General features: G+C 45.3%; 2 protein-coding genes across 9 annotated transcripts; one reads left to right on the top strand and one right to left on the bottom strand.

Annotated features, from left to right (window-relative positions):
• The first annotated feature begins 761 nt into the window (after nucleotides 1–761).
• On the top strand, nucleotides 762–20,917 carry TXNDC11 (thioredoxin domain containing 11). 5 transcript variants are annotated; one of them, XM_015876480.2, is made up of 12 exons: nucleotides 762–997; nucleotides 2,657–2,873; nucleotides 3,448–3,545; nucleotides 6,198–6,327; nucleotides 9,784–9,877; nucleotides 10,250–10,362; nucleotides 11,883–12,083; nucleotides 12,801–13,590; nucleotides 14,862–15,007; nucleotides 16,335–16,444; nucleotides 17,379–17,459; nucleotides 19,720–20,917. In XM_015876480.2, exons 1-12 carry the CDS (start codon nucleotides 846–848, stop codon nucleotides 20,342–20,344), a joined length of 2,757 nt encoding a protein of 918 aa, XP_015731966.2. In that variant the 5' UTR covers nucleotides 762–845; the 3' UTR covers nucleotides 20,345–20,917. The 5 variants fall into 5 exon arrangements, with proteins under 5 accessions (XP_015731966.2, XP_015731967.2, XP_085369910.1 ...); XM_085513782.1 differs by lacking the exon at nucleotides 762–997 and adding an exon at nucleotides 2,052–2,193; XM_015876481.2 differs by lacking the exon at nucleotides 6,198–6,327.
• Nucleotides 20,918–21,165: 248 nt separating this feature from the next.
• SNN (stannin) lies at nucleotides 21,166–26,444 on the bottom strand. Of its 4 annotated transcripts, none has more exons than XM_015876482.3 (2): nucleotides 26,385–26,444; nucleotides 21,166–22,981 (listed from the first exon to the last, which is right to left on the bottom strand). In XM_015876482.3, exon 2 carries the CDS (start codon nucleotides 22,905–22,907, stop codon nucleotides 22,644–22,646), a length of 264 nt encoding a protein of 87 aa, XP_015731968.1. In that variant the 5' UTR covers nucleotides 22,908–22,981; nucleotides 26,385–26,444; the 3' UTR covers nucleotides 21,166–22,643. The 4 variants fall into 4 exon arrangements, with proteins under 4 accessions (XP_015731968.1, XP_015731970.1, XP_085369947.1 ...); XM_015876484.3 differs by lacking the exon at nucleotides 26,385–26,444 and adding an exon at nucleotides 25,183–25,293; XM_085513821.1 differs by lacking the exon at nucleotides 26,385–26,444 and adding an exon at nucleotides 23,933–24,067.
• Between the last annotated feature and the right edge of the window lie 577 nt (nucleotides 26,445–27,021).

Here is a 27,021-nt window from a genome sequence, read left to right as displayed (position 1 = left end):
TGGCAGAGCGAGAGGAGCAGTGCAGTGCAGGATGCAGGCAGCGCCGTCCTGGCTGGAAGCAGGTGGGAACAGCCTGACCACCCCGTCCTGTTTATCCTGAGCTCCTGTTCATTTCATTTTGGCTTCTTGCAGATCCTACAGCAGCTTCGCATTTGTGCTGATTCAGCTGTTTGTTTAAGCAAGCTCCTTTATCACTCACTAGCAATTGCTAAAGTAGTTTGCCTTTTTTTCCCTCTCTCACCTCTCCGTCTTCTCAAGAGCAATTTTAGTCGCCCTTCTTGGCATAAGGAATTAGAAGAGCTTTAAGAATGACTCCAGGGGCCTCAGTGTAGTCGTTGGCCGCATGTTGTGTACGTGGAAGTGGTGGAGCCGAAGGTCGTTGGGGAGGGTGAGCACTCGGTGCCTGTGGGCGCAACAGGGCTGCGGCTGCGATCCACGGCGTGGAGGACTATGGACATTTATTGCTGTGACAAAGCCTGACTGTATGCTGTGCCTTTCTGAATTGTTCTCTCGGCTTTACGCTCTCGTTGTTCAATGTAAGCGCTCTGTAAATTACTGGAAGTCATTCTGGACAAAACTAAACGTGAATCCCCCGTTGTTCAGCGGTGTGAGCTGTGATTGCTGTACGGGGCTGCAGCCGCTCGCTGCGGGCCCCGCGCGGAAGTGCCGCCCGAAGCCGCTCCGCTCCCGGCCTGCCCCGCGCGTGCCGGGCTGTGCGCTGCGTGGCGGCGCCGGGTTGGCGGGCGGCGGCCCCGCCCCGTGCGGCTGACAGGCGGGCGGCAGGAGACGTGTGCGAGCGGGAGCGGCCCGGTGTCCCGCGGCCCTCCCCGCCGCGCCCAGCGGCGATGTCGTTATGCGGCGGCCCCGGGCCCGGCCCCGCGGCTGCCCCGAGACTGCGGCCTCGCGCCGCCCAGATGGCGCGGCGACCCGAGGTGCTGTGCGGAGCCGCCATCGTGCTGGGCTGCGCTTTCCTCGTCGCCCTCAAAGTCACCTGCAGGTAACGGCGGAACGGCGGGATCGGAACGCGGGACGGAGCCGCGGGGACCGCGGGGCGGGAGGGCGGAACGGGGCGCCCTCCCATGCGCAGCCCGAATTACCGCTCTAGCCGTGCGCCTCCCTGCGCTCTATGGTCGGGGCGCTGCGAAGCGGCGTTGGGGCGCGTGCCGTGCTGTGCCGTGCTGTGCTATGCTGTGCTGTGCCGTGCCATGCGATGCTATGCCGTGCCGTGCCATGCGATGCTATGCCGTGCCGTGCCGTGCCGTGCTGTGCCGTGCCGTGCCGTGTGCGTGGCCCACGGAGCGGTCCCGTGGAAACCGCGGCCGGCCGGGCCGCACGGAGCCGTGCGGGAGAAGCGGAGCAGACGGCGATCCGGAGCCGCGGCCTTCACCGGCCGGGCCGGGGAGCGGCTCTTCCCTCCCCTCCGGGCACCGTTCTGCTGCTGGCCGCCGCCCGCTCAACTCCTCACGCCGAGGCCTCGCGCGCTGCCCGCGGCGCTGCCGAAGGGACGGGCGGGGGGAGCGGCTGCTGCGGGGCTCTGCGGCCCGGAGCGGAGTCCGGGTGGCGCGGTGGAAGTTGTGCTGTTGGCCTTAGGCCGCTCCGCGCTCATTAACAACATTTGCGCTTGGGATTCCCTGCTGGCGGGCGGGCCGCGCTCGGGGTTGAGCGGCTGCAGGGGGCGCTGAGGGCGGCTGCTGGGGATCGCAGAGGATCGGGTCGAGCTGCTGCTTTGTCACCTGGCGCCTCCCAGCATCAGCTGTTCAGGGCTTTTCTCCTACGTAAGGATGGTCCTGTAGTGTCTGAGCCGTTCATCTCACGTTGTGGCTTCTGTTGACCCGTTTTCTTGTAATTTACAACCAAATTCATCTCCTATTTTTCAGTCATACGCACTAGGTGCTGTCCGTCTGTCTGCCCACCCATCCACCCAACTCTGGGACCAACTGTCCACTCTCAGCCCTTCCACCAGGAGGACGCAGCACGGGGCTGTACTGCTGAGAGTGGAAGCTGTGTCTGAGGAGAGGTGCTGATGGTGCCTCAGCAGCACCTCAGTTGTTGGGGCAGGCTGTTCTGATGGGGGAGCGCAGAAGGACCGAGGCAGAGCTCTGTAGCACACACTGCTTTTAGGGCAGTCTGTGTGAGAGTACGTCGTTTTGTGGGTGCTAGAGCTAATGAATTGTGAAGATGAGAAACCAGTTGGTATGTTAAACACTGGGTCTGGAGTGAAAGCTGTCTGTTAGGTACAAATTACGAGCAAACACAACTTCCAGGAAGCATCACAAAGCTGTATGACCAGTGTCTCTTCCTTTATCAGGGTGCTGTTACCTGAAGTACACGTGTTAAAAGAGGATGGGGACAGGGAGGGGATAGAAAGAAATCACTCTTCCCACTAATTTTGTGCTCTGCAGCACCCAGCAAGAAGAGTGTGAACTCACATGCCCACAAACAGCACTCGTATTATGACAGCGTGACTTCCTGAAACGTGTTTAAAAGGATGATCTGTCGATTTTCGTGGTATTTTTTGAAACTGACTCTGATAACTGGTGTCAATTCTTGTCAGTTTTGTCACTGTATGACGTTCACTAGCCCTAACACAAGGCTTTGGGCATGCTGCTTTCATTGCTGCACAGCCTCAGTGAGCCTCTTAATTTCTTTCCCACAGCCGAGCAAAAGATGTAACAATGCCAGCAAAGCTTCCAGTGAATTTTTTCTCCACAAGATCTCCCGTCATTGATCTTTTTCGGGGACAAATAGACTATGCAGATCACCTCCGTCAGGACTCAGAGATTGCGTTGTATTTCTTCTACGCGCCGTGGTGCGGCCAGTCAGTGGCAGTGAGAGAAGAAATAGAAGACGTGGCCAGCAAATTGTCAGACCAGGTAACGACAAGATAGGAGTCTCACACATGATCTGGTAGATCTTTAGTCTCCAGAGAGGGGCTAATTCCTGTCATCACAAGGGAAGCAGGAAGACCTACATGTTTGTACCATACAGTAATTCAGCCAGTCGTCTTTAATTTCATGTATACAGCATCAAAATGAATAGAGCAACGCTGTGATGCCTTCTCATCTGTGTGTTATTTCTGCTCCTGGATAGGGAGCTCTGTAACTTCAGTCTAATAAAGTGTTTCTGGATATATTGCTGTGCCTTCAGGTAGAAACTATAGGAGGTTTGCCTCCAGTCCCAGGATTTAGATAGGAAGCTTAAAAACCAGAAAGAAAAGTGGCCATAAAATATTGCTTTGTGAAGAAATGACAACTAAAAGGTTTAAAAAGGGGGGGTTGAGGGAGGAAGGAAAGAAAGCAGCAGAATTCAGAGGAGGAGGTATGAAATCCTGTTTTGACAAGGGGTTGAAAGTAACAGGTGGAATACACTGGGGGAGAAAAGCAAACAGATAAAGGAAGTTACAGTAATGTGCTTTGCTGTTAGCTGTGAACTTTCTGTGCTTTGCAGGTGCTGTTTGTTGCTATTAATTGCTGGTGGAACCAGGGGAAATGCAGGAAGCAGAAGCATTTCTTTTATTTTCCTGTGATACATTTATACCATCGCAGGTAAGAGCTTCCTATTGAGAGTCTGTTTATGTTGTTGGCACTTTGCAAAGCAGAAGTATTGTAAGTGGGTTGCTCCAAAAGTAATGCCTCCTTTTTATTTCCATGGAAACTATAGCAGTTACAAAGTGCACTGCAGCACTGTTTGATAGAACTAATTCTCAGCTACAAAACACTTTCAACATCTGTCTGTAACGTCATCAGCCAACATAATAAAAATAAGGCATTACTTTTGGAGCAGCCCTTGTAAAAACATGTTTTCAGTGTTCCACGTCTACAGTTAAAATAAGCAGCTGAACAGGAGGGGATTCTGGGTGAAGCTCACTGTGTGTGCTGCCGAGCTACTGAGAAGGGCTGTACCTGTCAGCTAAATGTTGTGCTCCTCGAGTTTTCATCCTTAAGGAAGGATTGCATGTGCATCTCCTGGAAGTTCTCTCTGCAATGAAATGCACGTTATTCAGATTTATGTTTTTATTTTAGTTTCCTGCTTGCTCTGTAGGTTGATTCTATTCACTGGTCCCAGTTTTTGGCAGCAGTCGTTTAGGAATAGAATTTAGGTGTGTGTTGAAACAGACCTGTGCGATGAAGGGGTTCTTCTAAATTTGAATTGTACGCTCCATTCTTACACTGCAGATATTTGAGTTACATTGTGTAGTGTTCTGCAGACTCACCTTTGCTATTTTAGTATTTGTATGCATGCATTCTTTTTGTGTGGAGCAGAAAGTAATGCTTTTCCAGTACTGGGTACAGCAGAGCTGGATGCAGTGTAGTTTCTCAGTGGCATTTCTGCAGCTCTCCCATGGCAGAGGCAGACTGTGCTTGGTTTGGGGATTTGTGCTGAGGGTGAACAATCCTTGTCAGCTGAACTATGAATGATACTGGAATAATTCACACATCATAAAAGCAAACAAAGAAAAAATACCAATAAATCCATTGGTGCAGAATCTTACTGGGACACACATTGAGTTAGAATTATTTTGTTTTGAAAAAACAAGGCATTACACAGAATCACAGAATTACCCGGGTACATTTGGGTATTGTCAGTAACTGCTGTATCTTAAAACAGAGTTGCAGCAAAATGAGATGTAAATTCATGTTGATAACCTTAGGAAGTCCTCAGAGGGCAATAATGCCCCTCATTATTTAATTCTGGGCTTCGTAGAGTGCATGTGACAGGAAGCAGTATGTGTTGCTATTAAGGCAAAGACTTGTGATATACCAACATAGGATACAGGTTAATCCAGTAAGCTCTAGAAAACCATTCCAGAACATGTGCATAATAGGCATCTCAGTGCGAGATGGGCTTTTTTGTTAGTTTTTTAATTTTGTTTAGCATGTGTACATATAAGCTATAGTACAGAACGCATCATGTTAAATTCTTCAGTGCACTAGTGGGAATGGACTAACTCCTTGTGCTCTTGTTTTTTGATTTCATTTTGGACTATGGTGCCTTGTCCAACCCAATGATAGTAAATGAGATGAAGGATTTAAAAGAGCAGTGGCCAGTGGGGAGGTGGGGCATTGGCCTCCTCTGCGCTGTCCTGGTGAGGCCCCACTTGGAGCACTGTGCCCAGGCCTGGGGCCCCAGAGCAGGAGGGATGCAGAACTGCTGGGAACAGGTTTAGAGGACGGCATGGAGATGCTCGGAAGGCTGGAGCACCTCTCCTGTGAGGAAGGGTTGGGGAGCTGGGCTTGTATAGATTGAAGAAGGGAAGGCTGCAGGGAGACCTTATTGCAGCCATCCAGTACATGGAGGGAGCATATAAACTGGAGGGAGACTGACATGGTCTGATAGCAATAGAGCTAGGGGGAATGCCTTTAAACTGAAAGAGGGAAGATTTAGGTTAGATATTAGGAGGAAATCCTTTACTCGGAGGATGGTGAGGCTGTGGCACAGGCTGCCCCAATCCAGGATGCATTCAGGGCCGGGCTGGATGGGATCCTGAGCTGCCTGATCTGGTGTAGGGCAGCTGTGCCCATGGCATGGGGGGGTTGAGCTGGGTGATCTTCAAGGTCCCTTCCAACCTCAACCATTCTGTGATCTTGGGGGTGAAGGAGGACATCCAGCAACCGCAGCCACATGGCCCCGCTCTGCTCTCAGCTGCGCTGCTGGTTGTCAGTGCTGCAGGGAGGAGCTGCGGGGTCACTCAGGCTGCCCAGCAGCAGCATGGCAGGGTTACTGAATGGTACATGGAAATGTTCATGTGAAGAACTCTTGCACCTTTTCAGATTTGAAAATGAAATGAAAGGGAAAACAGTAGGAGTTTTTCATATCTTTATTATGTGGTGTACTTACTTCAGGTAGATAAAGCAAAACTATATGGATAGGAGTATTTAATTATTTCCTGGCTTTTACCAACTTGGTTAATGAAACCCAGAAGTGGTCTCCACCTCTGTCCCTACCGACACATCACATGTGCACACAGACACCACGCTGTCACTGTGATTTCAGCTGGGGATGCTGTGTTGTGCCTCAGGGATGCTGTTGTGACAATGTAATGCAGCTCTGCCCGCTGCAGGCACCACGGATAATAAGCACAGAGAGCAATCCCAAGAGTTGAGCTTGCTGTCTGTAGAACTCCACCTCTGTCACCTCCAGCAGGGACTCTACTGTGAATTTCAGTCTTAATGTTGTATTATTTTTTTTGGTACTAGTTTTGGACCAATTGAATACAAAGGCCCAATGAGTGCTGTATATATTGAAAAGTTTGTTCGTCGGGTGATGACACCACTACTCTACATCTCGTCTCGATCAAAATTACTAGATTTCCTCTCAAATTATGAGGTACATGTCTCTCTTCTCTAGCTTTACTGCTGTGGTTCAGAAAGAGTTTTGTTTCACAGTTAATCTCATCTGCTCCCAGGTGCTCGTTGCTCTCCAGAGTTCTGAAATCAGTGCCCTGTAAATGTGCTTAAATCATAAATATATGAAATGACACATAACACTGGTTCTCTGTGCAGTAACTGTTGTGATTTAATGATGCTGTTAATTTGCACGACTTTAGTAGAGGCAAGAATTGGAGCTGTTACATTGTGGGGGGAAAAAGAGAAACGGACCAGAAAGACAGGAGAATTCTTTTCCCCAAAATCTTGCAGCATCTGAGAAATATATAATAATTGTTTTAATTTTAAAGGAGTATTAAATCCTTCTATACTAAGATAAATGGTGGGTAAGAACAAACGTGAAATCAGCTGAAATAACTGTTGGCTCCTGACCTCTCTGTGTGCTGTTCCTTCGTGACCTGCCACTCTCATTTCCAGTCCTGTGTGCTCAGAGGTGCTGACGTTGGGATCAGTTCTGGTGGATTAATTACTTCTGAGTGGGTAGCATGCATTGAAATCAGAACTGTTTCTAATCCCTTTATAACTGTCAATTTCTGCAGCACGTGATGAAAAACACCATCGTTGCACTGCTCTCCCTGGTGCACTCACGTCCTGGTGAGCAGCCCTGTGCTGTGAGCTGCTTCTGCAGCATGGGCAGAACGCACGGTGCTGTGCAGGGCTCAGAGCCAAGTGGCTCCTCTTTAGTTTAGCATTGTGTGCACTGCAGTGCAGGCAGCTGGCAGTGCAGGTGCCAGGCTGGGCTCGTCTGTTCAGAACTGTCCATTTGTTCAGTTCCCCAGCACTGTAAGCCAGGGCTGAGAGGCAGCAGTGAGTTTGTGTCTACTTCTGGTGCAGATATTTGCTGTAATTAAAAGCTATTCTGACCTTTTTCTACTTCAGTTTTATCACTCTAAAACTTCATTGTTGTTCTGCTTGCCTCCTTGCAATGTGGCGGTGCTTGGGCTCCAGGTTTGGGCATGGGAGGGCAGTGTGGCACTGGAGGCTGTAGGCACTGCAGTGCTGCTCATCACCCATAGCTGAGACTGTGTTTTCTGACAGTAACTGGATTTTGTTGTATATTCATGAAATGATAGTAGTGCTAAATTAAATTAAGAATTGCATTTATTTTTTGAGAGCAAAGAAAAACAGAAAATAAGATGTGTATGAAGATCTTAGTGGCATTTGGAGAGCGATCTGCAGTTCTGCTGTAGCTGTGAGGAGGTGGAAGTTGGTGCTGTCTGAGCTCCTCTTAGCAAACTTATGTCCTGAGATTAGGAATTTCTTATCTGTTCTGAGATCTCTCTTACAAGAGTCAAATCTCTCCTGCCTTAGCATCCCCTGTGTTGGTCTGGCTCCTAGAGCTGCTCATTACGATACCTGGAGAGCTGGCAGAAAAAACGGGACAGTTTGCGTGGAACTCAAGAAGGAATGCAGCACTTTGGCCTCTTGCCTGTTGTAGCTGCCCTGGTCACAAGGAGGAACTTCTGCCTTGTCAGATGATCATAAAAAGGACACTGTTTAACCAGGTTGCAGATCAGGCATAGAGCATGAGGTGTGTGCACAAAGTACCTGCTGCAAAACCCACCCAGTTTTCTTACTATTGAAACCTCTAAAAGTCACTCGTGGTGACGCCTTCAGCTTCAGTTAGTGCTCGGAAATCTGCGGCCACAACTGGTGGGTGACAGCAGTCAGGGCCTCGGCTGTTCAGTGGCTTTGAAACACTTTCTAGATCTGCCCTGTGGCTTCTTGGCACTTCTGCTGTCTCTTCTGGCTTTCATTTGTTGTTTGTTGCCATCAGTTTGCTTCGTGCAGTGATGGTGTTTAGAAATGGTGCCAGGAAATGGGAAGCCGTGTGAGGAGCAGCGTGTGTCTCCTTGTTGGCTTTACTTGGGTGCTTGGGAAGGGCTGCTTTGTTTCTTAATTAATTTGATGTTACGGAGGAAAAGTGAAGAAAAGTAATGACTGTCTTTTTTTATAACTGTTGTCCTTCTTTGAAGAATGAATGTTATTACATTGCCAGATATTTTCCTTCTTTATTTATATTGTTATTTTATTCTGTACTGCAGTTACTGGAGAAATCTGAGTAATTGCCATATCTCCTTTTTATTGTTGGTAATTTCCTGGAGCATTTCATTAGTAACCTGTATGAGGAAGGCTCTTGTGGGCAGCACTCAGTGTCAGGCAGGGTAATTCCTGCCTGAACGAGCAGCTCAGTGGCTGGAGAGGGGAATGATTTTATTGGTGAAATGTTCCAAGATATTTTTACTAGTAGCATTAATGGGCAAATCACATGTTCATGTTTTGAAAATATATTCGTGGGGCTTTTTTTATATGTAAAGCTGAAATAATTAAAGCATCCTTTGAAATACCAAATGAAGTTGGGGAAGGTGATCGCTGAGTCTGGAGTCTTGTCCCACAGCCATCCCTGTGCTCTTGTTTGTGCATTCAGTGTCTTCCAGCATGTGCTGGGATGGTGTAGCTGGGAAACAGCACAGAATAACCAAATTCTGTCACTTTCTCAGTCCCAAAGACTTGCAAAACCAATTGGAATGGTTAAAAAAAACCAAAAAACAAAAACAAAAACTGATTAATAATTATTTTTAAAAATGAATTATATTCTGCAGAATTTAAACTCAAAATGTTGGTGATGTTCTGGAGCAGCAGCCTGCGGGTTGTTCCCTGTGTGCCCTACAGCTCCAGCTGTGCTCGTGGCTGTGTCAGCAGCCCTGCCTGTGGATGAGTCATTTTTCACATCTGATCAGCAATTGAGGATCATTTCTTATTTGTTTTTGTATCTTTGCTCTTGTGCAACAGATCTCATGCTTGACTCCTAAGTGAGACAAGGGAAGAACTTGCAGTGACTGTAGCTTTAACGTGGGGCAGTACGTTGGAGTAGCAGTTCCAGTATTGACTCACAGGATGGGTTGCTCATTATGTGCAGTGTAGTAAATGGTGAGAATGTAGGCTGAAAGATTATACTAGATACTATATATATACCATAATACATAATATTATAGATATAAGAATATATTAGAATATTTATGTACTATATTCTCGTTCTGAAGAAGTAATGCGACAATTATGATTTATGCTGTACAGATGGAACTGATAATTTCAAAACAAATATTAATTTTTAGAGAACTACAGTAGCCAATGTGGGCAGTGGCCAAGTACACATTCACACCTCTACGGTCATAAAAGCCCCCCTGCATTTTATGTAGCTCTCAAATAACAGCTTTAGAACTGATTTCTGGTCAGTCTGTTAATATTAATTCTTTCCTGACAGCATAAAGTGACTGTTCTTCAGTAAACACTGTTTTGTTGTATTTTAAAATGTCACATTTTAGTGTAGGCAGGCAGCTGTCATCTCCTGTATAGTTCCAGATCGCTCGGCTAACTTTAATTCTTACTCTTGCAGCCTGGAGTTGTGGGATATTTTGAGTTCAATGCTTCACCGCAGCCTCCCGGTTATTTAACCTTCTTTACATCAGCTTTACATTCATTAAAGAAAGGTAAAAGCTTCATCTTCAAAATGTAAGGGGTCTTTGAACAATGTCTGTGTATGGACTTCAGTCATTTGCAGTATTTTGTAATTTGAAAGTGGATCCCATTTGAGTGTTTATTAAGGTTCATCTAATTACGAAACTATATTTTATTACTGTGCAAAGTTTACTTACATGAAAAGTTTATGGTGTGTTTTGTGGTCAGCCATCATGGTTTTCGAGTACAGGACAGCTGCTCTCAGTGATACACAAAGGGGAAATCCTGGGTGTCTTCAGTTCTGGTGTTGCATTTTGAAAATAAGCTGTGTATTCTTCTAAGGCTTACAGGAGAGGAGTTCATTGTGTAGGATTCTATTTAAAACTGAACATTTGCCCTTTAAGATTACCTGGGAACAATACGCTTCGGAGTGATCACGGATAAACACGTGGCAGAGGAGATCTCGTTGGTGCATCCAGGCAGTGTGTATTTGCACAGACACATCAACACATCTCTTGTGAGTATCGTATTTATGTTGTGGTGATTCTGAGACAGTGCTTGGAGAGTGAAACTGTGCTGCAGTACAAACATCATGTGGACAAATGTGTAATAAAGGGGTGTTCCACAAACTGGTAGAACAAGGAGCATTTAAGAAGTGCAGTAATACAGTAATTTGTACAGCAGTACACATTTTCTTTCTGCTAGTCAGCAGCTGCTCTAAATAACTTAAACTTTAAGCAATATCTAGACCAGTTGGGTGATACGGCTTCAGGAGAAGCGTCAAACTCAATTCCATGGCTTGTTTTAGTGAGAGTCAAAGGTATAACTTCTGCTTGTTGGCTTTTTCCCTTGAGCTTGTGGGGAAATTAGTGCCAGAGCACAGCAGTGTGAAGCTGCACCAGCACAGGCTGAAGTACTTGCAGTTGTAGCTCATCCATCTACAAGGGAAATTAAATTATTTTCTTGACTGCGTAATGTCTGTATCAGATTTGTTTTAAGGACTTTTTTACCTGGACTTTCAGCATATGAATGTGTATATATATATATATGTATATATATATATATACGTCAGTTCAGCTCTTGTCCTACTACTCTGAAGTGTGACAGTGTATTTGGCCTTCTGTAACAGACTGACCTAAGTTTTCAGAGGCCCTTGGGATCATCTTAATAATTTGGGAAAGTCTTTTTAATAATATGGGAAATTGTTTGTCTCCTTCAAAACAAAACCCCAGAGGGCCAAACACCTCATAAATGATCATAAAGAGATTACAAGAAGTAGTTACATAAATTTAATTGAAAATTTATCAGAACTTTAAACCTGTGGTTCATGGTTTTGGAATACTAAAACTGAAAATGCTTTTGGAACTGCTTTTGTGTATGGACTCTTATTTGTACACACTGCCAACGTGGCTGGAAGCTCTGAAGGTGAGTCCATGCAGTATTTTATTCAATTGAGATCAGGGAAAACATGACTTTTTTCTAAAAGCTGTTGGTAAACACGTGAAGCTGCTGTTGTCTTTGCAGGCAGTTCAGGATAAACTTGTCTTAATTCATGAAAATGAGGCAGGAAGCTGTAAGCCAATTTTCAACAATTTTTTTGTACTTTCAGTAATAAAAAGCAGTGTAGCCATTTTAAATACAGCCTTGATGTTGGGGTCTTAAAATACTGACTTAAGGTGAATTAATGTGTCGAATTATTAGTGGGGAAAAACTGCTCTAGTGTGCCGTAAGTCAAAACAAATTATGATATGAACTTAGAGATGGTGCTCTTTATAAAGCCATGTATGACTGCAAACAGCAAAGATCATAACGATGTGATGAAAGAAAAAGCTTTCCTGGCAGAAGACTGTGAATGTTGATGTGATCTGACAAGAAGGGGAAGGAGATGTGAAGTGCTGAAGCTCTTTTTAGTTTTGTTAAATTAAAAATGAGTTTTAGGCATTTCTGTAACAAAACACTGTGGTTGGGAACTGTGTTCGATAGTAAGCAGTATGTTTTAGTAAACGAGAGCAAACAATTACTGTTTCCCTCCTCAAGATCTATCCAAGTGACATCATGAACTACACAGCTGAGAATGTGTGCAAGTGGGCTCTAGAAAATCGAGAGCTGCTCATCCGCTGGCTGAGACCACATGGTGGGAAAAGCCTTCTTCTGAACAACGAGCTGAAGAAAGGGCCGGCGCTCCTCGTGTTTGTACCTTACAACCCCTTGGCAGAAATTCAGCCTCTTTTAGATGAAGTAAGTGAAATTAATTCATCTGATAGGTGAGATGGAAGGGAAATCTGCTCCTTTCTTTTCCCTTACTTACCTGCTCTTTACATGTACTTTGCTGTACGTTTCACCTTGGTATGAAAGATGAATTGGTGACTCAGTACAGGAATGTGAGCACTGAAAGAGCAGCAGGCTTCCTCTGCAGTAAGTCCCATCAGTGTGTGTGGAGTATGCTGCAGGGCTACATCTGTGTGCCATGATCTGGTGTCACTTCTGCACTGTTAGCCATGCTTGCAGAATTTGTGTGCTGTATGCAGCAGGAAGAACCTCTGTTCTCTTTTCATTGGGAATGCTTTTATTTATTTTCTCCTCATATTGGAAAACAAAGGAAATTAAGGAGCCAGTACTAGTTAGTGCATCTCATAGCACAATCCCAATTCAACCATATAATGTAGTGTCACTGAACTGTGATAAATAGGGTACAAAGAGAACGTTCAGATCAATGTCATGGATTGAAAGCGTTTTAAAGTTTATTTCTGTAGTTTTATGTATTTGATTCCTATAGACTGAGATGCTTTGTTACAAAGTCAGAGCTTCCTGTAATTCTTTCCTAGATATAGAAGAGTGGTAAACTTTGTGAAATTCCATCAAAAGTATCAGAGGTTGTTACACCTGCAACAGATAACTGCTTTTGTGTGAACTACATGCAGTTAATCTCGCTTTGCTTTTCTCTTTTCCTTGTAGATTACCAAAGTGGCCTTGGAATACCACAGCTGTAACAAAAGCCAGGCAGCTGAACCAGAGCTTCAGCACTTAGGGAATAGTGATTCACCAGCTTCGGATTCCTCTGATCCAGATGCACATATGAAATTGTCAGAAACATTTTTGATAACCAAGTACCCATGCTGTAACACAGTGGTGCTTCCGCAGTGGCACTCAATATCCAGAACTCACAATGTGTGTGAGCTTTGCATTAATCAGACACTTGGTGTCAAACCAGATAAAGTCAATGTGCCACACTGCAACTTCTTTGAGATAGAAACAGCTTTGGACTCTTTCTACCTCCAGGAACACACCTTTTTTCAAGTTGTTTCGAATAGCATTGAATGCAGCAATTTCCTAAGTTTCTATAGTCCCTTTAGCTATTACACTGCATGTTGCAGAACAGTCGATAGACATTTTTTAAGTTTCATTAGTTCTGAGAAGACCATCTTTCAGACCCCTAAAGTTGCATTTTCTTCCCATGGGAAGGAAGATAATGCTGACGTCCAGAATTCTATTCCTCATATTGAGGATAGGAACTGCTTTATCTCTGACCTTCATATTAGTGGCACTAACATTACCGGTCTGAGCTGCAGGACCAACAAAACCTTGAACCTCTATCTGCTGGATTCAAATCTCTTTTGGATATATGCAGAGAGACTTGGAGCATCAAGGTCAACTCATCTTAAGGAGTTCGCTGCCATTGTTGACCTGAAAGAAGAGCTGCACTATGTCCTCGATCAGAATCAGTCACTTACAGGACCTGCCCTGGGTATGCTATCTGCTATTTAGTAATGTTTTAAATAAATAAAACGGGTTTGTAAGTAAAAAGAATGGAAAACTTCATGCTATTCTGAAAAGGACTCCTTATAAAAGTTAGACTGTAGTCAACGTCATGAACCTTAATTTATTCTGTTTAATGTATTTAGTAGTAACCAACTAGTAGAATATTTTTCTAAATGGTATAAGAACCAAAATGCACACAACAAAATGATTTGCTTGAAGTGAACATTGGAGTGTGTAAATGGTGTCTGCCCGATAATGTTGAAGGAAGTGGTAAAAACTGATTTGTTTGTGGGAAAAAAATATAACAGCCGGGGGAAAATATGTGGCTTTTTAATGTTAGCAGTGTCTGTAGATATGGAAGTAAGTTCTGGTGAATGTAGCATCAAAGTAAATTGTTCTGGAAGGTTCAGTCAGTGTAATTGTTACATCATTACACTGTATTTGCAGTTTGCCATAGATGTTTAAGTTTGCACAAGTAAGTAGGTGCAACTGGAGAGCAAAGAGCTACGTTGTGGTTCTCACCTGCCCTGTATCCCATCTGCATCTCCCTGCCCCACAGAACACTATGGAGAGAAGAAATTATGCCAAAACCAAAAATCAGTGACCACACATGGACACTCGGGGTGATGAAGATCTGGATGAGCAGATAGTAAATTTTCCTCCCCTTTGTGCTCTCAGCACTGTCTAAAAAATATTCTCTGTTCACAGGATTTCCTGAGTGGGATGAGTGTTGCTGTGCTGAGCAGCACTCACTGTGTTTCCCTTCTGAGTTACTTGAACTTCCAGAAATGTTTTTTTCTACATGTGTAGTTAGAGTCGCTGTGATTTGCTTTCTGTTTTATTATTTATTTTACTGTGTTCCTATAAGTGGCCTAACTTTTGGTGTTTTAAAACAGGTTTGTGTTTAATACCTTCAACAGATTTCAGTTTTTACAGACGGTTCCTAAACATGCAGGCATAGGCAGAGTATTTTTACTTACTCTTCCCTACTCAATTATTACTTAAAATTACATAAATACTCAAAACCTGGAGATATTGAAGGAAAATAAACATTTTTCTATCTGCTGTGAGAATTTCATGAATTCTGAGCAGCAAATATGAAATTAAGTACTGCATACTGTTGGTATGTCAGAGATAAACCTGCTGATCTGCTGTTTTCTGCCTGTGTACAATGTGTCAGTTTTAGTTTCACCTGGGAATGGCAAAGTCCAGCCTGCCGAAATCCAGACATAACTTTATGCATCATTTACATTTCAGAGAACTTCATTAAAAATTTCAGCATTGTCTACAGTCCTTTGAAGAGGCATCTTGTGGATGGAGCCTCAGCCCGTGTCCCTGCAGAGCGCGTCATGGTTGAAGTGACCACCAGCACCTTCCATCACGTCGTGTTGTCAAGTGAAAAGGTACTTCTCGCTGCTGGGAAAAGCTGCAAGTCAGTGCTCACCTTCTGGGGAGGAGTTCTCATTCTTCTTTTAGCCACATGCATTGCTTCTTTGTAGAATAAAGTGGTGCTTATTAAGAATGCCAGAATATTTGTTTTAGAAAAAAAAGCAATTGAGTTTAGTGTACCTTTAAGTGTATCCACAAAATACCTTTATCCTGGTAAGAGAATGAAAAAGTCAATGTTGCGGATTCCTGAAGAGCAGCTCTCTCCCACTGGGCAAAGTTGTGTTCCTTTTACATTGCCTGTGTGTTTGAGATGGAAAGAAGTCCTTGACTTGGCCTGCACTCCACAGCCCCATTTCCTTCCTTCCTCTGCAGCAGCAGCAGCAGCACATGCTGCACACGTAGAGTCTGAGGTAATGCTGACAGGAGGTGTGATGTCTGCCTTTCGTTACTTAAAGGACATAAGTACCTTCTGTTTTCTATGTATTAATTGGTGTTTTTAAATTTAAAAAAAAAAAAAAAAAAAAAAAGAAGCACTTGCAAACAGAATAGAAGAAAAAGTTTTAAACCAGAGGTATGATTTAAGGCACACGCACAGAATTCTCAAAGGCATGAGCTTCCTATTTGCATGCCATGGAACTGTTGCGTGTAAGAGGTCATCTTGAAGAGCAGTTAAATCACTTAATTTTTATTTTTAAGAAGTGTTCAGGATTAGCGGCTGTTGGCTGTGAGGGCTGCAGCAGGTGGGTACGTGTGCAGTGCATGGATTCAGCATCCCAGCTGCCCTTTGCTGGCCGAAGGCCCAAAGCAGGAATTCAGACATCTTCCCCAGCACCACCTCTAATGTGTGCAGTCACTGTTAAACACAGGAATTTAAGGCTGCAGAAGAATTCTAAGAAGTGCAAGAAAATGTGATGCATTTTTATTTAGCGAGAACTAAATAATTCTCCTCATTTTCTCCTTATAAAAAGGAGATTCCCCAAGAATGTCTGTGTTAACCTGGGAGGCAGAAGGCATCAGTAAATAGCTTGTAATAAAGCATGGAGTGTGCCCCGGTGGTGCAGTGGTTAAGGACGCCGCCTTGCAACACTGGGGCCCGGAGTTCGAATCCCCCCCCTGTGGCGCAAGTGGTAGAAGTGCCGCTCTGCTACACAGAGGCTCGAATCCCGGGGGCTGGACTCGATGATCTCTAAGGTCCCTTCCAACCCGCATGAAACTATGTCAGCATGTAATTTATTTTCGTATGTTAAGAGTGCTAAATAATTGAGCTTTTTGTGAAGACTAGTCCTTCTTTAGTGCAGATTAATCACAATAGGTAATAAAACTCTTTGATTTATTTTGCAGAATGTCTTGCTGCTCTATTATGCACAGTGGTGTGGATTCTGTGCTTCTCTTAATCATATCTTTATTCAGCTTGCTCGGCTTTTGCCTCCAGATCATTTCACTGTGGCAAGGTAAAAAAAGATTCTAATTTAGTCTCTCTTAAATAATGCAAGTTCTTTGAGATAATTGGCCTAAAAATATTTACTTTCTTTCTGTTTCATTTCTCTTTGAATCCATTCTCTTACTTCCCTCTGCCTAAATTTGATACTTTTCAGTCTCACTGTAGTGTTTCTGCAGTTCAGTTAAAATTAATTTTCAAATAGAGCCATTATTCTCAGAGCACCTGATTTTGGAAAGGGAACCAATATGGCAGATGGCAGCAGAAAAACATTTTTAACTTCCTCTGATTATTTGAAGTAAAGAATGGAATCGTACAGTACTGTATTTTGAGGAATTGATATATAGAGATTATATATATACATGCATTTATATAACACATAGGTATGATACATGTATTGTCTAGCACGCTGTTTAACATGGTCAAGGTTTTAGTGCAACTGAAATGTTCTTATGGATGTATTCTCCAATACACGGTTGCCTGCAGCTCTTCTCTCTTAGTGTCCTTACTTCATTCTGACTGAATTTCCTTGAGGGAGCAGCAGCAGATATATGGGCACAAACAATTGAAAGCTAGAGTTAGCACTTGTTTATAATTGTTGCTTTATTCCCATAGATAAAATGCTGCTCTCAGATCTATATCCATTCTCTTCCTGACTTTGAAGTTCTATCATTTGGTCCATCACTTCTGTTTCAGTGTTCCTGAAACCCACTATGTGCTTTTCTGGTTGTTTTTTTTTCTTTTCTTTCTAGTAGAATTGTAACAATTTATAATAAAAAATGACTGAAGAAAGCAAAATAAAACCATAGCAAGCAATTGAACAGCCGTTTCATTAATTAAACTTGTGTTCTTTTCTATGTAGAGCTTTAGGAAAAAGTAAGTCTTAAAGTATCTGTATTTCCCTCTTTGTAATCTCTCAAGTGACTTTTCATGTGTTTTCTTAATAGAATTGATAGCACTCAAAATGATCTTCCTTGGGAATTCATGACAGATCGTCTCCCAACCATTTTATTTTTTCCTCATCACAGGTAATACAATTCTTTTCCCTCCTGTATTTTTTTTGACTTTCACTAAGCTATAATAACCCTATGGTCCATATGTCTCAGTATGCTGATAGTGTGGGCCTTAAGGATGAAATGGCACAAAAAGGTCTTTGAATTATACTAAAGCACTGGTAAAGCAGGTTTTGGAGCAGTAGAACAATTTGTGGTAGGTGAAGCTTCCTCTGGTACCTGTCGTCCTGCTGCTGCTATGTAGTCCCATGTTTCTGTTTTGTCACAGATGCTTATTTTGTCTTGGCCTGTTTTACAAACCATCTCTCAACAGACTCACTTCACAGCTTTTAGTGAGTTTGGGTTTGTAACTTGCTACGTGGTTTCTTAAGTAGTTTCACAGTGGAACTGTACCTGCAGATTTCTTTTCTGCTTTTCCTTTTTTTTCCTTTCTAGCATGTTTTATTTTTGCTACATCTAGGTAATGAAATCAGGCTTTGACAGTACATGTATTAGCACTAGAATGATTACGTGCTATTTTAGATGTAAAGGTGCTTTCTGTGAAGGCTGATTGTGCAGCTCTTTGTGCATTTGCCATGGGGCTGTTTTTACAGATTATCTGGCCTGCTCAGTTTTTTCTTCATGCTGCTACTGCTTTGGTTTGGTTTTCATTGCAAATAGCCTTTTTGCTTTCGATGTGTGCTATGTGTTCTGTGGTTTTGATTTAGGAAAAAAAAAAAAGGATAATGACATAGTAAAACATTACTGTTGTGCAATGAGTCGATTTTGTCTTAGCACAGGCTATCTTTTCCAAAATGTCATGAACCATTAAATTTGGATGTAAGCTGCTTGTCAACTGAGAAACTGCTGCTGCTAATTACAGAATTAACTTGGCTGATCACCAGGACTGCAGGAGAAGAAAAAACACATGCACATGTCTGCCAAAAATAGCTTAATTTTGTTGAACACAAGCCTTATCTGGCCCCAGTTCTTGAGTTATTGAATAAAGCATGTCATCTTTCTACAATAAGTAGTTCTCAACAAACAAACACGTTTGCATCCCCTGTGACAGCGATGAATTGGATTCCAGAGAAAACATTTTTGAGGCAGCTATGTTTGATAACTTAGAAAACCTCCCCTCTCCTCAGTGCACAGTCATACTGTCTCACAGGGACATGTGAGTTGTGTGGGGGCTGGGTTGTGCAGAGCAGCTGCAGAACTTGAAGCATTAGACATTGACTTCTGTACTTCAGAATAATCATAGAATCATAGAATGGCCTGGGTTGAAAAGGACTGCAATGACCATCTCGTTTCAACCCCCTGCTATGTGCAAAGTTGCCAGCCACCACACCAGGCTGCCCAGAGCCACATCCAGCCTGGATAATCTTTTGGGCTTATCCTGTGTCCTCTTCCTGACTTATGTAATTCAGCTGGAAGATGCACATGGTCAAAGACAGAGAATGTCTCAGTATTCGACAGTTGAAGGTTGTGGGTGTCTTCCATGGTTTGTAGCTGTGAGGAGCTGGTAGTGGAGCAGCTTGGACTCTTGTCAGGAGGTTGAGTAATAGTATCCAGTTACACAAAGTGATGGACCTCCTTGTCATAAAATGGGATTGGTAGTATTTACAGCTGTACGTTGAGCCATACATGAGGTAAAAAGAAACAACCCCAAACCAACTAACTGGTCATGAGTAGTTTGCTTTCTTGATTACCTAAGCACCACAAAGACAAAGTAGTATGAGGAAGAGGTAGAAAGGCTTCTTAGCAGCAAGAGGGACAGACAAGCAGCTACTGTTTGAAAGCAAACTATTTTCCTGCTTCTTGAGAAGCTCTTCTGCTACTGGAGCATGTTAGGCTACTACTGCTGGGTGAACAGGTACAGACTCAGAGTAGTTACCTCGGTTGTACTGAGCTGGATTTAACTGCTAACAGCACGTATAGAATTTGGAGTGCTGTAGAGTTTTCCTTCAACTCAACCATAGTCATGCTACTACATGCAATGCAGGGTTCTCAGACAAATATCTTGAATGTGGATTAAGAGTAAAATCTGTTTCTTAAAACAACAAGATCTTGTCAGATAAATACTGATCCAGTGCAGAGACACTGGCAGCACACAGACTGGAATACGGGAGAAACAGTTTATGAAATACTCCGTGCTATATCTTCATTATACACCTTTAGGTTTCTCTTAACTGTGTTATTAGCCAAGATACCATGTTTGAGTTGGGCAGCAGATACTTATTTATCACTGCTTCCATACCTTTATATCTTCTGCTAACATGATATGTCTTTTCAGGAAGGATAAAAGTGTGAAGTTCCCAGAAGACTTTCCAGTTAGCCTTCCTCATCTTCTTAAATTTATTTTACATCACTCAAGTCTTTCTTCATCAGAGCCCTGCACCAAAGAATGCCTCCATAAAGAGACAGTTTTACAGCAAGGACACATCGCCCACTTGGAGAAAGAAATTCAGAAATTAAGATCAGAAATTAGGGCCCTACATCGAGCCCACGAGTCCCTTGAGGCACAGCTTTCCGAAGCTAGAAGAGAAGAACATCGACTACAGCAGCAGAAGCACACACTGGAAAAGCAGCACAAGACTCTGCAGCTCCACAGCCAGCAGTTACAGGCAACATACGATCAGAAGAATCGGGAATTACTAGAAATGGCTGAAAAGCTTCAAGAACTGGCTGACGCATCAGAAAACCTCCTTAAGGAGAATGCATTACTAAGAATCTTGGTCGCATCGAGGGAAGGAAAGCTACAGAGCAAAGATGAATCTAAAGAAGCCCTTCAGTCAGAGCACACAGTTGCTGATGACAGCAGTTTATTAGTTTCAACAGCTCTTATCACAGAGGAAAAAAGGATTGATCACGTTGATACTGCAGCAACAGAACACAGTAGTGAAAATAGGACAGAATAAGTGCTTACATGGAGTCATGATGCTGTACTGAGTAGGTATTTATGCAGATTTTACTGAAATCCATTGTAAATAAAGACTTCTTCCCCATTATCTAGAAAAAGAAAATCAAATGGAATATTTTTGTATACTTGAACAACTTATTAGCTACCCCATTCTAAAGCGAAGAGGAGGAGTATGGAAAACTTTCTGCACTTTACTATTGCACTAATTTGCAAACACCTATCCATTTAAAATTAAAGATGCTGATGTTTAGGGGCAGCAGTACAAAGCATCTCTATGGACCAATTATTTTTCCACTAGCTTTCTCTAACAGCTGCTAGAAGAAAAGTTAGACCTTTAATTTACACTTCTCCATACATTTCTGAAATGCTTACTGCGTTGTTTGCAGAATTAAAATGAAATACTTCATCCCTGTAATCGGTGAACTTGAATGGACAAACTACTTTATTCAAGAACTTCAGCACTTTGTATCACTTTTGTATACCAGTTACCTGACTGTCTTGAAATCTGCAAGAGCCATGTGTGAACTGTTACCTAGTGAAGCAAAACTAAAGAAAAATCTTACTGAATTAATCCTTTTCTCCTTGCTTCTTAGGATTTCTATACTACACACAGCAAGGTGTATGGGTCTGGCTACATGTATGCCAGTCTCCTGCCACTGACACCTTAAGAAGCATGTACCAGGGCAAGGGCAGCTGTATCCCACTGTATTCTAAAAGCAACTGCAAGAGCTTCTCCCTACGCCAGTATTCTTTTCTGATTCAAATTCTAGCCTTTAGTGAAAGAAGTCAAAAGAAGCACTAAAAATGCAATACAACATCTTACTCTGGAAGGAAGGGACTAGACTTTATTCTGACAACGCCTTATTGTCCCGCTAAGTCAGTTTTACTTGGTTATTTCACATGTACAAGCAGCAACAATCACTTCTTGGTGAGCTTAAAAAAAACGACAACAACAAAAAACAAGTTGGACTTGATTATTTGTAGTATATTTTATCCTAGGCAGTTAACTGTTTGAAAATGAAATTAGGCACAAGGATGCTTGAGAGCCTAATGGTTCTAGGGTAGGTAAGCAGGCCTTGATTGCTTAGCTTTGTCCCTTTCCCAAGTATTTGAGGTTAGAACTCCCTATTTGACACATCTTTTTACAGTTTCAATAGCTGAACTATAGCATAGAACAGGAAATGCAAACATCTCCTTGCTTGTTAGTACTTTCAGTTGCTAGCTTGAAGACTGCAAACAAACCAGAAATCTTTCTCCCTATCAGCATCATTTCTCATAGAAGAGACTGAAACATATCTTGTGGAGTTAAACTAAGAGTCATTTACAAGATACATGAACTGAATTCTGTAGCTGTTTGTCTTAGTCTAAAATGCCTTTTACATCAAGCTATTAATACCTTGATTACATATACCCAAGCTGCTCATTACATGGAGGTCCTAGGAAAAATTCATTAGTTGCATTTATGCTAGTTTTAATAAGTAAAAACTACTGTGGTTTCAGCATGCAGATACACAGAAGAGAAAAAACCTGCTCTACTGCCACTTTCACATTGCTGGAAACCTTCTGGACCACCCCAAGGGTTTGGTGACCATCATTAGTTCCCAGGTCAGAATCCATCAAAATGGCAGTTTCCTTGCAGTTGCAAAGTCTGTTCTAGCAACCAAAAGCTTAACCCATACCTAGCTGCAACTAAAGGATGTTATTTCCTTTTGTGAAGCTCCTATGTTTCTTTCCTCAGCATATTATTGTAGGGTTTTGAACTTTTGGCTGTGCACTCAGAAATTAATAGCAGAAGCAAGTTTTAACCACACATCTGGTTTTGAAGATCAGGATTCCCATCTACAGCTGTGGTTCAGGTGTCCTCCCCTTGTGTTATGTACAGTTGCATTATGCTATTCTCATATGCTGTGAATGCAAAGCAAAAAGCTTCTGGCAGCCTATTTACAGTTCACAGCTGTAAAGTAAGTAGTTCATATTACAGTAGTAGTTCCATCAAAATAGGCTCAGCTGAACATTCAAGTAACAAAAAAGTGCTGTTAGTTTCTTTGCACCAAGATACCCTTGCATCCATTGCCAGCAATGGACTTCATGCCAGATGAGTCAGCTCCTGTTGTGGAGGAAGATGTATCTACAATTGATGCAGAGAGCAACTACTCAGTGTGTGCAGTTGCAGACTATGCTTAAAAGTCTCACCAACGTGTTTTCTGATGCATATTGTGCATGTGGCCAAGTTCTTCACAGTATAGAGATTCTGCTGGTTACACACATCATAGCTGTAGTCTGTGTGTTGCTCCAGGTTAGCTATGTACATCTGTGCCATTTGGAGTTAGCTTAGCTTTCCTCTCTACGCAAGGTCCTTTAGCAGAGTACTGCACCAGAAGAAAGGGCTCTTTGGTTTCTCCTTCGCCCACGATGCTTTCTTCATCTTCAGACTGGCTGAATCTCTGCAGCCGCAGGTAACACCAGCAGCCTAGAATCAAGGCACCAAGAGCTGCGATAGCAATCAAAATAACGATAACAGTCACCACTCCTGTGGTGGGGCTGTGATCCATAATAGACATGGTTCCTATTTCAGATTGTCCAGCTTCTTAGAGACTCTTCTGCCTGCATCAGGCTTCACTGTATTTTCAGGCTCCTGCAGTGGAAAAAAATAGACATTGAATGAGACTGTGCTGTTTTGCTATATTCAGCAACATATACGGTTGGTACCTTTGTGACTCACACAAGTCGCCTGCACGAGAAGCTTGAGGTGCTGAATGTGCCCATACTTGTCTTAAGGTATTTCTTCGCAAGCTGCCTCTGAATTCAGAAGTTTTTATAGCAAACTACAGCAAATGGAAGCTAGACTTATTTCAGCTCTTGATCTGCTTTCCAGATGGACAACCTCAACCTGTTAAGGAGCAACTGCTTTTACTGAGAGGTTGAGACAAGATGCAGATGTACCTTAGGATGAAGTAACTCTGAGACATGACAGTCCATTAACAAGTTTTAATTGTGGCCCAAGTTAAGCAAGTCACAAACACTGAAGTCACTAGGCACAGTTGAGCAAGCTGACCACTCACATCAAGGCTACACCTAGATCTGCATAGCAAAGGTGTTGTTCCCCCAGTAATGGAAGCTATACAGTTCAGTGTGGAGAGATTTCAGACTCTTCAGTACAAATACTAAAGCATAGTGGAGAAGAAGCAGGTGAAGCCAGAGTTATTGAAGACTCCAGTAAATCACTAAGGGGAAGATTATTATTACAAGCTTCTGCTCTTCCCTTAGTTGCTTCCAAACAGCAGAAGCAAGGTAGGGTTTAGAACTGGTGATGTTCCCAGCCCTGGAAGCCGCTGCAGCCAGCAGTTTGCTTTAATCATGCCAAGTATACAAGCTTGGCAGATGCAGTTTTCCCCAGTTAAAAACAAACAGAACAAAAACAGCTGTACCACATACAGTCAACAGCAGAGCTGCGTGCCCACCACAGCCAGACAGGTGCATGGTTTGTCATCTTTGTTTTGCAGTGTTATGAACTCTGCTTATTCAATACAGGATGAACAGCTGGGGGTGACTCAGGGTGGCTCTTAGGGAGTTCATTTTCACCAACCTGAAGAGCTCCTTTAAGACAACCTAGGTGTTAATAACTGAAGATAAGAACGGAAGCTTGCAGGACTTGTCTTTGAGGTTCTCCTGTGCTTTGACGTGGCAAGGTACAAGGTGTCAGAAGGTGGAAAACCAGGACCTACAGGATGCATAATACCAATTCAACTTCGTTAAGCAACTCATAGTCCAGTCCGGAGTGTACATGACCACAGTCAGACCCCTCTGAAAGCTTTTCCTTTGCCAAATCTACAGATCTACCCTTTCCCAGCTCCCTGCTTTTTTAAGTTCCATCAGAAGAGTCGGATCCTCTGAACCTTTTTTTAGCTCTGGGACAGAGAAGGGTACAACCTGCTCTGGATGCATTACCCAGCAAGTTTCCTTTCTCTATGGATCAGGAGACTGATCTCCCATTAATAATGCCAGGAAAATCAGGGTGCATCAAGCAGCTCACTCTAGCTTCTACCCAGGAAATCCCTGCTACTTTTGCACCACACTATAGTTGATGCAGGAGTTACAGGGGAAAACCAGCTTACAAGCCTTTGAAAAAATGACTGCACGGACATCCACCTTTTAGGAAAGAGACAGATAAAATTCAAGGTCCTTTTCCTCAAATCACTTCAACTCTCAGATGTAAAAGCAGTCATTCTTTCTATGTGCAGATCCTCTTCTCCTTCATGCTTGAGGAGATGGGCACCAGCATCCTTCCTAAGTCAGCTGTTAAGACCCTGCACAGCTCTGCAATAGCACAGACAGCTCCTGCTGAAAGGCACCAAGCAGGACAGCAGCAGTATTGTATCAGCTGGTTGCTTTATTCAAACAAATGCAGCATTCCAGGACAAACTTCAGTGTCACCATTAAGTCTTGCTGCTGTTTCTCAGGCTTTTAAGTGAACAGCTCTCCTGCTAAAAGCTATTAATTCTGTCTGCTGGGTGGCACATGACACTGTAATTACACCAGTAGGAACCCCCAGAGAGCCCTTCGGTGTCTGTTGTGCTACAGATGCAGAACTCCAGCCTCACTCTCCACTTCCAAAGAAGCTGCGGGACCGCGGCTGCTCTGTGAGCTCCGGCTTAACTCTTTGTGCTAAAGCCAAATCGCACCCAGTCCCGGCCTGAGGCTGTTTTAGAAGCGAGGGGCTGTTCGGTGGAAACCTTCAGCGCAAGCCTCCGCTCCCCCACAACCCTTATTGCACTTGTGATGAGGAATAAACGAGCAGGCGAGAGAGCTAGAAAGGTCTTCCTGCGTCTAACTCACAGCTGATAGCGCTCCAGCAGCACCGGACCCAGAAGTGACGCCCATAGCGGCGCGCAGCTTCCACGGGAGGCGTGACACTGCCTGGCGTTTAACCAAGAGCCGCCGTTAAAGCTTTGCGCTGCGGTTAACGCTTCGCAGAAGAGATGCGGAGGGCAGGGCTGGGCCGCGAGTCTCACCGCCGCAGACACGCGATCTCAGCAGCGCGCAGCAGCACAGCACAGCACAGAAGAGCAGAGCACAGCACAGAAGAGCAGAGCACAACACAGCACAGCAGCACAGCAGAGCAGAGCAGAGCAAAGCAGCTGGGTGCTCTCCTGCAGCATCGCGCTATGGGGAGCGCCCCGCACACAGCTGGACGCGGCGCTGGGCTCCCGGGGCTGCGCCGGCTCGAGAGGCGCTACCCGGCACGGCGGGGCGGCTCCACGGAACGGAGCGGGGCCGCAGCCCGCCGTGCCGTGCCGTGCCATGCCGTGCTCTGCCATGCCGTGCCGTGCCGTGCTCTGCCATGCCATGCCGTGCTCTGCCATGCCGTGCCATGCCGTGCCATGCCATGCCGTGCCGTGCCATGCCGTGCTCTGCCATGCCGTGCTCTGCCATGCCGTGCTCTGCCATGCCATGCCGTGCCATGCCGTGCTCTGCCATGCCGTGCCCTGCCATGCTGTGCCATGCCGTGCCGTGCCATGCTCTGCCATGCCGCCGCTCGGTTCCCACTGCATTACAAAACTAACAGCGCTCAGTCTGCCGCTCCAATGTTACTACGCAGGCATTGGAGGCAGCTCTTCAGACACATGCCGGTTTTATAACGGCTCCGCCCGGCCCCGCGGCCGTCCCGCTCCGAGCAGCGCACACCTCCCGGCGCCGCTCCCACTGCGGAGCCCGGGGCACATAGTGCCGCTCCTTCCCCGGCCGCTCCACAGCCGCACACCGGCAGCGCAGCGCAGCGCAGCGCAGTGCAGTGCAGTGCAGTGCAGAGCAGGCCGGCAGCCCGCAGCACAGCCCGGCCCGACGGTAGGCGGGCCGCCCCGGCCGTACGGGCACGGACACAAAGAGCGGCTCGGCAGCTCCCGGGAGGGCCGGGGAACGGCCTTGGTGCGGGACGGAGCCCGCACGTCTCTCCTGCCGCCGCCGCGGGGCTTCGCCCACCGCCCGAACGGACCGGGCCCCGCCGCAACCACCCGCCCCGGCCGTAGCCCGGCGCTCACCGTCCGTCACAGCTCCGCTCCGCTCCGACGCCACGGCGGGCGCGACAGCCGCCTCACAGCGGGGCCGGGCGGGGCCATGAGGCGCCCAATCCGCACCCGGCGCTGCCGGCTGACGGGAGGGGCGGCGCTGCGCGGAGGGGCGGGCCGGGCCGTCGTGTCGGGGCGCTGCGCTCGCCCTCTTCGGCCCCTTCCGGAGCTCCGCGGCCATCTCCGCCGTGTTGCTCGGCGCTGCCGAGGTGCGGGCCCGGCAGAGGCGTCTCCTTGTCCCTTTGTCCCCTCCTCGCCTCGTAGCGGCACGTGAGGGCCGTGCGGACCCGCTGTGCTCGGTGCGGCCTTTGCCGGGAGCGCCTCGGGTAGCTCGGCCTGCGGTCCCGCCCTGCGATCCCGAGCGACCCAGCTCAGGGTCTCGCGGTGGTTCCGCTGGTACCGGCTGTTACCGGCGGAGGAGAACAGAGACGACCCCCGCTTGTCAGGCCCGGTTACAGGAGGGTGGACAGGCTGCAGCAGGGCTCACGGCCTTCATGTTCAATGCAATTGCGACAGCTGGCTGGTGGGAGCAGTCTGGTGGGAGCCATGGGGACCATGGTGGGAGCAGTGGGAGCTGGCTGGTGGGAGCAGCCTCATGGAGCTCCTCTGG

The sequence above is a fragment of the Coturnix japonica genome, chromosome 13, assembly GCF_054131305.1.
Source record: "Coturnix japonica strain WE chromosome 13, WE-NBRP24, whole genome shotgun sequence".
In the NCBI taxonomy this organism is placed as follows: Eukaryota; Metazoa; Chordata; class Aves; order Galliformes; family Phasianidae; genus Coturnix; species Coturnix japonica.
This window is presented reverse-complemented; position numbering and strand designations above follow the sequence as displayed.